The sequence below is a fragment of the Aethina tumida genome, chromosome 7 (assembly GCF_024364675.1).
Source record: "Aethina tumida isolate Nest 87 chromosome 7, icAetTumi1.1, whole genome shotgun sequence".
NCBI classification, from domain to species: Eukaryota; Metazoa; Arthropoda; class Insecta; order Coleoptera; family Nitidulidae; genus Aethina; species Aethina tumida.
The window spans coordinates 4,454,013-4,463,468 of record NC_065441.1 but is presented as its reverse complement, the minus strand read 5'-3'; the positions used below and the strand labels follow the sequence as shown (position 1 = coordinate 4,463,468).

At 30.1% G+C, this 9,456-nt stretch overlaps 3 protein-coding genes and 1 long non-coding RNA gene across 4 annotated transcripts; all 4 read right to left on the bottom strand.

Annotated features, from left to right (window-relative positions):
* Positions 1-633: 633 nt before the first annotated feature.
* LOC109604824 (anaphase-promoting complex subunit 10) lies at positions 634-1,397 on the bottom strand. Its single transcript, XM_020021357.2, has 2 exons — positions 1,239-1,397; positions 634-1,186 (listed from the first exon to the last, which is right to left on the bottom strand). Exons 1-2 carry the CDS (start codon positions 1,345-1,347, stop codon positions 738-740), a joined length of 558 nt encoding a protein of 185 aa, XP_019876916.2. The 5' UTR covers positions 1,348-1,397; the 3' UTR covers positions 634-737.
* A 787-nt stretch (positions 1,398-2,184) lies between these two features.
* Positions 2,185-3,457, bottom strand: LOC109607059 (syntaxin-12). Its single transcript, XM_020023582.2, has 4 exons — positions 3,161-3,457; positions 2,947-3,112; positions 2,651-2,894; positions 2,185-2,595 (listed from the first exon to the last, which is right to left on the bottom strand). The coding sequence occupies exons 1-4, from the start codon at positions 3,358-3,360 to the stop codon at positions 2,420-2,422; spliced, it is 786 nt and encodes a 261-aa protein (XP_019879141.1). The 5' UTR covers positions 3,361-3,457; the 3' UTR covers positions 2,185-2,419.
* Positions 3,458-4,712: 1,255 nt separating this feature from the next.
* On the bottom strand, positions 4,713-6,836 carry LOC126266212 (uncharacterized). The gene is made up of 2 exons (XR_007548675.1): positions 6,692-6,836; positions 4,713-5,521 (listed from the first exon to the last, which is right to left on the bottom strand). It is a non-coding gene; the product is annotated as an uncharacterized LOC126266212 (long non-coding RNA).
* Positions 6,837-7,014: 178 nt separating this feature from the next.
* On the bottom strand, positions 7,015-9,398 carry LOC109604816 (lipase 3-like). The gene is made up of 7 exons (XM_020021350.2): positions 9,306-9,398; positions 8,473-8,789; positions 8,162-8,414; positions 7,950-8,105; positions 7,810-7,894; positions 7,602-7,750; positions 7,015-7,550 (listed from the first exon to the last, which is right to left on the bottom strand). The coding sequence occupies exons 1-7, from the start codon at positions 9,396-9,398 to the stop codon at positions 7,230-7,232; spliced, it is 1,374 nt and encodes a 457-aa protein (XP_019876909.2). The 3' UTR covers positions 7,015-7,229.
* Between the last annotated feature and the right edge of the window lie 58 nt (positions 9,399-9,456).

The following is a 9,456-nucleotide window of genomic DNA, read 5'->3' as shown; positions in this document are numbered from 1 at the left end:
AGAACGAATGTTAAAGTGTTCAGTAACAGAAATGAAATGAATTTTAAACTACATACAATTATTTTAGTTCATATCGTTGCTAAATACTTAAACATGTATAAAGTTTACCTTAAAACACGGTGTACATGATTGTAGTCCACTTAGAAACAGCAAAGAACCTCTTGGACATTTTGAAAATCAACCACCACGGACTATTAGCGTCTTCGCGGTTGCGCATCAGTGTCTTCAAAAAACTCAACAATCAAAATGCATTCTACTAATATTTTAATTTAATTAAAAGGTTCCGTCATTATTAATTATTTTTCATATTTTGAGTTTAATTTATATTTAATTGGTTTCTTATTAGATGTAATTGTAATTAAATGATACAATTAGTTTAAATTTGACTGCGGACTGTCAAAAACTCGCCTTGGAATTTATTTCTACGTTTTAAATGTTTAAATTTTGACATCGTTGCAGCGTCCCTTGAGAAATATTGTAAGTACTAAATATATTTATTTGATCAATTCATTAGACTTGTTCACATTTATCACTTGTTTGATACAATGGATGAAATATTATTTCGTGGGGGCCATCAAAAACTATAAATCATTTTTAATTTAATACTCATATTGGTAATAAGTACGAATACAATTACAGTCTTATGATTTAATTTATTGTTGAATTACACGTTTTATTATATACAGAATTTCAAAAAATATTTACACTTATGAAAACAGTTTACAGGCAGTATAATTTCATCTAATTGTAGCGAACTGTTGAAACTCTACGGTGGAGAAGTTCAAAAAGTTATCCAGTTGAATAGTAGGATTGTCAATTGGGCTGTGAATTTTGATTTGCCTCATGTGTGTGTCCCTTCCATTCTGATGGTTGCTTGTCACAGCTATTTGTATCATGAACACTCTGATTGGCCTATCTCTTATATCTTTAATGGGAACATGCACCCAACCAGATGGTTCGGTTAACATAACCAACTCAATCTCTTGCAGGTCATTGAAATGTGTACCAACTCTTATTGATATACGGCTTGGCGTGTAGCTCTCATCCAATTTGTAGTCCGTGTAAATGTACATGTCACTAACTGTGGTCTTTCTTTGGAACTGGATGTTGACCAGGTGGGGCAACTGTCCGTCTGACTGCCAATAGGTATCCGCCCGATCATCTCGCAACTGATCAACCCCGAAGCCTATACAAGAAAATAAACAATACAACGTTATTAAGGACGTTAATTTTATTACCGGGCTTGCACGACGACAAACTCCATATTGCTTGCGAGCCAACTTCTCGCACGTTGCCCGTCCTTTCATTCTTTATTGGGTCGACTTCTGTGGATTGTTTCAAAGACATGTTTTTTAAAATTTAAATACTCGTTCGTTCGTTTTTGTTTATAGAATGACAGATTGTATTTGTGGAATTTCCATCTATCGGACGAGTGTTTAAATTTTAACATGTACAGCTTGCGACATCTTTTAACCTAAATATCAACCCAGGTACAAAATAGAATTCTTTAACATAATACTCTCAAGTTATATGATTATAATATGCACTTATATATACAGTGTGACTCCTTTGAAAACGGGACACCACCATAAAATTTGAATTTTTTTTCAATTTTGAAAAACTTTTTTCCAATTGAAAAGCACGAAATAATATAATTATATATATAAGAGACCATGTGGACAAGTTTCTTGGCCCAAAACCAAAACCTGCAGGAACATATTTAGGCCATAGAATTGAAGAAATCATACTAATAAACTTTTTATAGAAAATCTAATAACTGGATTAAGAATCACCTGAAATGACTATATACCCAATTTCATATTTTCATATTTTTAAAAATATTAAAATATATATGAATACTATATTCTTATTCTGTAAAATGTTTCTCTGAATTGAGTTGAACATAAATATGGAAAGAAATATTTAGTCCTTTACCGTATGTATTTTTTTAAAACTAAATAGTTTTTTTGTTAATAGCTATTTGTTATTAAATACTTATTACGTTCCAGAGATATTTTAATTATCGTATTTTTAAGAGCACTATGACGTATTGTTTATCACTACAGTAGTTTAGACTGTAATTGTTTATTGAGAACGGAATGTTTTGACCAGTATAAAGAAAAATCTAATAATTTATTGCAAATATTGAAATATAATTTATATTTTGTGAAATAAAAAATACAATATATATTTATGTATCAATTTATTCCTATAGAAAGATTCCTATAAATAAAATAATCACAAGTATCAATAAAATGTTATACACTATATTATTCATGGTAAATAGAAAAAAGCAATTAAGTAAATAACAGTTCTTAAAATGATTACATAATAGAGTTAATAATATTAAATAGAAAATAATGACCATCACAATATTATCCTGGTCCAGATTTGGATAACATCATACACTTAATACTAATCATTTCAGTTCAGCAACTAATATTCCTACTAAAATAATAATTATCACAACTCCAATTCCTAACAAAATCAACATTCTTTTCCTTCTTCTGCTCACATATCTTGACGCCTTTATCAACTGTTCTGTACCTTCCTCAACATTACCAACAGCATGATCAATACTGTTCTCAATTGTGTCTAAAAATAATAAATAAATTTAAAAAAAAGATTGTTTGTAACTCTATTGGAGTACCTATAGTTTCAGCCTGTTGATGTACCACTGAACCCAATTCCCTCATCAATTCATTGATATCCAGTACATCAGATTCAATCTGTTTAATTCTAGCCTCCCTTTCCAATGCCATATCTTGTTCAAATTCGAGTTCTCTGGCCATCTGGGCCTGTTGCTGCAGATCTGGATGTTCATCTGGTGTTGTTGGCTCATTTTCTATACTCACTGACACCAACAAATGTGCCTTTTGTTTATTAGCTACTTGCTGAAATATACAATTTTATAACTCTTATTATGATATAATGTACCATATTTACTTTTTGTAGACTGTAATATCTGTTGATTGCTTCTTTGAAATTCTCCTCCAACTTCTCCACCTGCAACTGTTCCTGTTTGCCCGACTTCGAGACCAAGTTCTTCAATTTACTAAGCGCCCTTGTTGTGGTGGAAGCAATTTGATTTGTGCTCAGTTGCGTTACATGACTGAAACGAATCAATTCAGATAAAATTGGCGCAGTCCTATGCACTTACACACTGTTTCTCAGTCCCTGATTGTCACGTTTCGTGCCTATCGTTTTGAGAGCATTGTCCAGCGTTTTCAGGCTCTGGTTTATTGTGTAGATGTTGGTGACGACCGAATCGCACAGATTATTGAATTCGGGGGCGTTTGTACCAACGAACGCCACGGGTGAGCCCGAAATCGAGCCATAGTTCTGCTGCTGCCTGTTCATCGTTGTCTGTACGAGTCGCAATCGTGCTTTGTTTTCGTTCTAAACGCGTATTATGATACTTTCACAAAACAATGACTAACAGGTTATGTTCTAATTTGACAAGGTGTCACGTGATACACTTTGTTTTGACTCTTTCTCCCCTGAATTACTGCAACCAGCTTTACAATATATATACAGTAACCGCACATTAATAATTTTCTCAAAATATATACAGTGTGGTTAAAAGTGGTGGCTACTCAGATGAGGCAAGTAAGGTAGTGAGTGCCTCATCATATGTACTCATTAAAAAAATGTTACTTTATTGGTCTAAGACGGTATGAAAATTGAAGAAATCACACTAGCAAATTTTTTTTATAAAAATCTAACTTAAATAGACCGCACTGTAGAAAATTATTTTCTTATAAATTTTATTAGCAACGTTTAAATAAACAAATTGTAATTTGTGAGTAAACGGAATTAAATTTATTAATTAAATATTTCAATAAGGTAGTTTATTTTTTAAATAAAACAAATTAAACAACGAATTAATTATGAACATAAAAGCATACATAGTTTTATAGTTTTTAACTATATGTCACTGATGCCAATATCATATTGTATAGCCCATATCTCGATATCCGAGGTAGAATACTCAAGCTGAACAGATAAAAAAGAATAAGTACATGTATACATATAAGTTGGCCCATCAAAAACGTGGCGCCAAAAAACAAAAAGAGAGAAATTACCTATAACTTAAAATATCTTCATCCTTTTTCTCCCTGAATAATTTTTTTCCAGCATTTTCCAATCACTGTAGAATTTAGTTTGGGATGTGTATCAAGAATATAATTTTCTTGATTTTAATTCGTTAACTTTTTCTTGTAATCTTCGTAAAAACGTCTTACTTAAAATAAGTACTTTTTGAGCAAAAACCACTGTGAACAAGTGATTGTTCCATTTCGAGAAATTCTTCAGATTTTGTTGTTTTTTGTGTATTAGCTACTCTATCATATATCATTTGTGTATCTTGCAATCTTCAGGTTTTTTATATAAAATTAAGAATTTACTTTGCCCATTTTATAATATTTTAATATTGTTAATATTTATATTGTAACCAAACAAACAACGGAAAACACAAACTCATTTTGTACTTCTTTTAGTTTAGTTTAGTAATAGTTTTATTGTTAAGTATTATAAACAAATTTATATTAATTGCATTATTGTAAGGGTTTATGATCAGGAATATCAGAACTAAGTCAAGTCAAGTATAATTCCTTTTTAAGACAGTCCAGAGAGTTCGTTCCACATATTAATTATTATTTAATATGTAATAAATATTTATTGGTAAATGTAAATATGTTAAAAAAATATAGTAGGCCCCAAAAAGATTTAATTACAGAGTTATCACAAAAATAATACATTTAATACGGTAGTTTTAAAAATAAACCAAAAATAACTTGTTAACAAAATAATATATTAAATACAGTTGTAACCGCAAGTAAAGTAAATAATTATTATCTACGGGCGAGGACCAGTAACGGGTTTCTGGTGTACTTGATCCTTTTACCCGAGATTCGATTATGGAATACATCTAATTCTCTCTTTTATTTAACACGAGTTAAGTGTGTTAGTGAATCTTATTATATTAATTCCTTATTTTTATAATATGTTTAACGAATTAAAGTGTGTAAGCAGGAAATAAATTCTTAATTGAACTCTAACAAGAATTTTTTTATATTTACACCTAATTCTTTTTTAAAGCGAATTTTTTGGGAACATCTATCGTGTAAAAAGAGAATTAGTTGCACTTTGTTTCATAATTGTCGATTTGCTATAGTTAAAACGATTCAGGAGTCCTTTAAAGATGTGAAAATAGATTGATAATAATAGGCATAATAATAAATTTTTGTTAACTATAAACTAACCTACAGCCTGGTGTGAAAAATCGAGTATTAAACATTTTAGAAACCTTTCTTATGAATAAATATATTATAAATAAGAAAAACATGAAAGCAACAATTGTGAATATTTCTTTTTTGTTTTGAGAATATATCCATTCAACTGTGTTAGGCAATTTTGACTTTTTTCTTTTTTCAATAATGTCTTGGTTATCTTTGGTAATATTACAAGGTTCAGAAGTATCCGAATCCATGCAGTTGTGCTTCTGTGTGTGAGCTGCATCCTAAAAAACAAAATTAAAAATTAATATTTTTTAATTCGTCAAAAAATCAAATTGAACAATTAAGAATAAAATTTAATTTGTTTCATATTCATTTTAGACTAATTTTAGATACTGAATTTGACGATGTACTACTGGAGGATTAACAGGGTATCCTTGTTGACTGCGAATTGCTTGTAAATAATCCATGAGTTAGATAGTAGTTGAGATTAAAATTAAAAAAATAATAATTTGTGTACATTATTTTAGTGACCTCTATATGTTACAAATACAAATAACAAACACAAGTACCTAACACAATCTGGAGTCTAATTCTACTTGATTTTGTATAATATGATAATCAAAATGAAACAGAGGTAGCCTTTTTATAAAATGTATAAACTAAAGGAATAGTTTAACCCCCTAGAAACCCCAGCCATTAAAAATTTGTCATTTTTTACGTTTTTCGAGTTAACGATTATTTGTCATATTTACTCCAAGAGCCAAATTAGCTGTGGGTGCAGTGGCAACTAAGACGTTAGTTTTTTTCACGTAGTTAGGTTTTCTAAAACCCAAATTGAATAATGATGTGATTAGCATATGTAAGTCAGCGACTTGTACCTGGATATTCACAAAATATAATTAATTATTGTTTGGAGACCTTCTGTTTTAATATAATGTTCTCTACGAACTAAACAGTGTATAAATATATTAAATTGTTTGTCTTTAGTTTTGGAATATTTACGTGAATTGATAATTGGATATAATTCTACGACAAATTACTAACCAAATATCGTAACCTCTATCAGCCAACATTAATCCATAATTCACATGATCTATCCTGCCGCCATTAAATACATCAACAAGAAGAATTGGAGGTTTTCCTTTTATTGCTGTAGTAAACCTGTAGAGTCTTAGATCGTATATTTATATTCATACATCAATATATATTTCTGCTAAGAAGACAATAAATATTTGTTAGTCACTCAGTATGTATTTCAATCCATATAGTCAAATAATTATCATAAAAATCAAGATTATTGATAAGATGTAATGTATCACATAATATTTATAAATATACTATTATTTTTATTAATATTGAGTGACTTTTTTATTACTCATTTATCCAAACTTCCTTTTTTAAAAGTGAATGTAATAATGGTTCTAATTAGGTTGATTAATAAATTTACTTACAGTGTTCAGCCTAATAACAGAAGCATCGGAACTGGAGATTCGATTATGTGAAATGACACATATGACTAAAGGAATCCATTTCATTATATTCATTGTTGAAATTTTTACATGTGATCCCTCTTTTTTGTATTTGTTCCTAAGCGTTGAAAACACACGTAACAATCACTTTACTATTCGCATTCTAGAGAAACATGATAAGTTATCAAATTTAAATAAAGTAGTTAATAGATGTCGCTAACTGTTATTTTAACACAAATATTTTTACAGTATTCTATAATTTACTCATCATATGTGCATAAATTTTTCAAATTTATTATAAAGAATATACATTTTAAAATATTAATAATTGTAAATTTATCTTTTTCTTTGAAACCAGGTTTTATAATATAATTTAATGCCTGGATCATATTCCAACAAATTATAAATTATTGAATTACTGTTTAACCTACTGTTTAACCTAGCAATAATATGTTGGTTCTTTATTATTATTATAGAGAATAAACATTTTTATAATATTAAAAATCGTACAGACATTTCATCAATAACTCCCAATCAAATTTTGTACAAACAATAAACACAAAAGCAAAACACTTCCAGATACTGCAGTGGCAGAATCTGAGTTATCCGGCACATCAGTAGTTGTGGATGATGAAGGTCCCGTCGACATTTCTGAGGTAGAAGTCTCAGTTGTTACAGTTGATATTTTAACGTCATTATACTTATTCATCAGTTCTATAACGTCGTTGTTCAGAAGTTCCACAATGTCTTTGCTCCAAAGAAAGTCCAAGTGTGTGAAATTCGTAGAATTTATGAACTTCAATTCGGCACTTGGAAAAATATCTGCAAGCTGTTCAACATTCTGAAAATTAAAATTGATGATGTTGATTTTTAATCGTTTACAATTACTTACAGTGGGTGACGCAAGGGTGTCTCCATCTCCATAATAAATGGTTATTGGAGGAGGGGCGATTTTCTTCAGATTGTAAGGTTCTGCTGTATGTTTTCCATTGTAAATTTCTCTATTCTTCTGTACTCCAAAATTGTACGGCTCAAAATTACCTGTTCATTAAAATCAAATTAGTTTTGTTAAGTATGCTTAAGTGGTTGGATGAGTATACCGCTACGAATTTCTTGCAGGTAATGCATCGCCTGTCTATATGATATTCCTGCAGGAGCGTTAGAGAAAATCATTGGTAAAGAATCCTAAAATCACAAAATTTAGGGGATAAAACTATTAATAAATTAAATGTCAATTTACATAATCGATTTGTTCTTCATCTCTTTTCCCGGCAATGTCGTAGTACACACTTGCACAAAAATATTTCCATATTTTGTCTTCGCATAGTGTGGCGAAAGATGTGAAGATATCATAGTGCGGTACTACCAAGTACATTTGTGTTGCTTCAATTAAAAACTAAAATTCATTCAAGTGTTGTAATTTATGTTGAACGCTAAAAAATACCTACCTACCCCTAGAGCTAAATTGACCAGTGGTTGAGCTGCAAGCTTTACAAGCGGATGCGATGTATTCGCCATAAAAACGGCAGGAGCCAGTGCAGCCATAACGTTTATTTTTTTCATGTAATCAGGTTTCACGGAACCCATAATGAAAAATGTTGTACAACCTTGAGAATGACCAATGTAAGACAATTGATCCTTGTTCGTTTTATCCAGAATATAATCGATTGTGGCTGGAAGATCGTAGACTCCAATTTCATGAAAGCTGCTCGAAAAACAATTAATAATCGACACCAGTCAGTGCAGTCTTCTTCCGTTTGTACCTGAACTGATAAAATTCCCTATCGGTGGTAGAGAGCGTCTTGTGTTTCCTTGACCAAGTGTTCCCCCGACAATTCACCAACCAAACGTCGTAACCACCATCAGCCAACATCAACCCCAACGACCGACCAGGGCCATAATTCACGTAATCCATACTACTACTGATGAGTCCATGGACCAGAAGAATTGGAGGTTTCCCTTCAGTTGCGTAGATGCCATTCCTTCCTGTTGTAATTCTGTGCAGCCCCAGGATGTAGCCATCACTTGTTGTTACTGTGTGGTCTTCGAGGGTATAATTGTATTTTTTTAAATAATTGTACTGGAATAAAAAGTTAAGATGTAATATATTTATTAAAAAATAATAAATAATTAAATATCCAAGCCAATATCTGTTGGATCAAAGCTTGGTACCCCTTAAGAAAAATTGATACAAATTATTAATTAAAAAATAAGGTAGGCAACTCGATTATTGGTTCAAGGTGTTATAAGGTCAATTAAGGTATTTTGTAAGGTCACCATCAGTTATATAGTACGATTAGATCGTATTATCATGAAACTTTTAACAAAAATTATTTATAAATTGACAAAGGTCAAGAATAAAATCATGATTAAGCTATAAGTTATAAAATAAATATTTTTATCCTACAATATTAGTATATTTGTAATAAAAATCATTAGGATATTTAAGTATTTAAAATTCATTTCTCACTTTAATCTTTAATTTTATATTTAACAACACTGTTTAAATATATAATATTTACACTTTTGAAATGATGTGTTGAACTACTATTTTTTTAAAATTGTTTTAATAAATATAATAAATAAGTATACTCACAATATCCAATCCAACATCTGATACATTGAAGCTTGAAAATCCATAACAAACATTAGTGCAAATCATTAAAACCAAATAACTTATAATGTTCATGGTTAATATAATAATATTAATTATTATAACAATGTACTTTACTTACTATTCTTTTTAT

Bases quoted from the DNA above. Each gene is read 5' to 3' on its own strand.
- LOC109604824 (XM_020021357.2), bottom strand. From the start codon at position 1,347: ATGTCTTTGAAACAATCCACAGAAGTCGACCCAATAAAGAATGAAAGG. The intron at 1,187-1,238 runs GTAATAAAATTA...TTTCTTGTATAG, and splicing joins TTTGTCGTCGTGCAAGCCCG to GCTTCGGGGTTGATCAGTTG.
- LOC109607059 (XM_020023582.2), bottom strand. From the start codon at position 3,360: ATGAACAGGCAGCAGCAGAACTATGGCTCGATTTCGGGCTCACCCGTG. The intron at 3,113-3,160 runs GTAAGTGCATAG...GATTCGTTTCAG, and splicing joins CAGGGACTGAGAAACAGTGT to TCATGTAACGCAACTGAGCA. The intron at 2,895-2,946 runs GTAAATATGGTA...TGTATATTTCAG, and splicing joins GATATTACAGTCTACAAAAA to CAAGTAGCTAATAAACAAAA.
- LOC109604816 (XM_020021350.2), bottom strand. From the start codon at position 9,398: ATGAACATTATAAGTTATTTGGTTTTAATGATTTGCACTAATGTTTGT. The intron at 8,790-9,305 runs GTGAGTATACTT...TTTTTATTCCAG, and splicing joins CAGATGTTGGATTGGATATT to TACAATTATTTAAAAAAATA. The intron at 7,551-7,601 runs GTAAGTAATTGT...TTTAATTTTCAG, and splicing joins ACACCCTTGCGTCACCCACT to AATGTTGAACAGCTTGCAGA.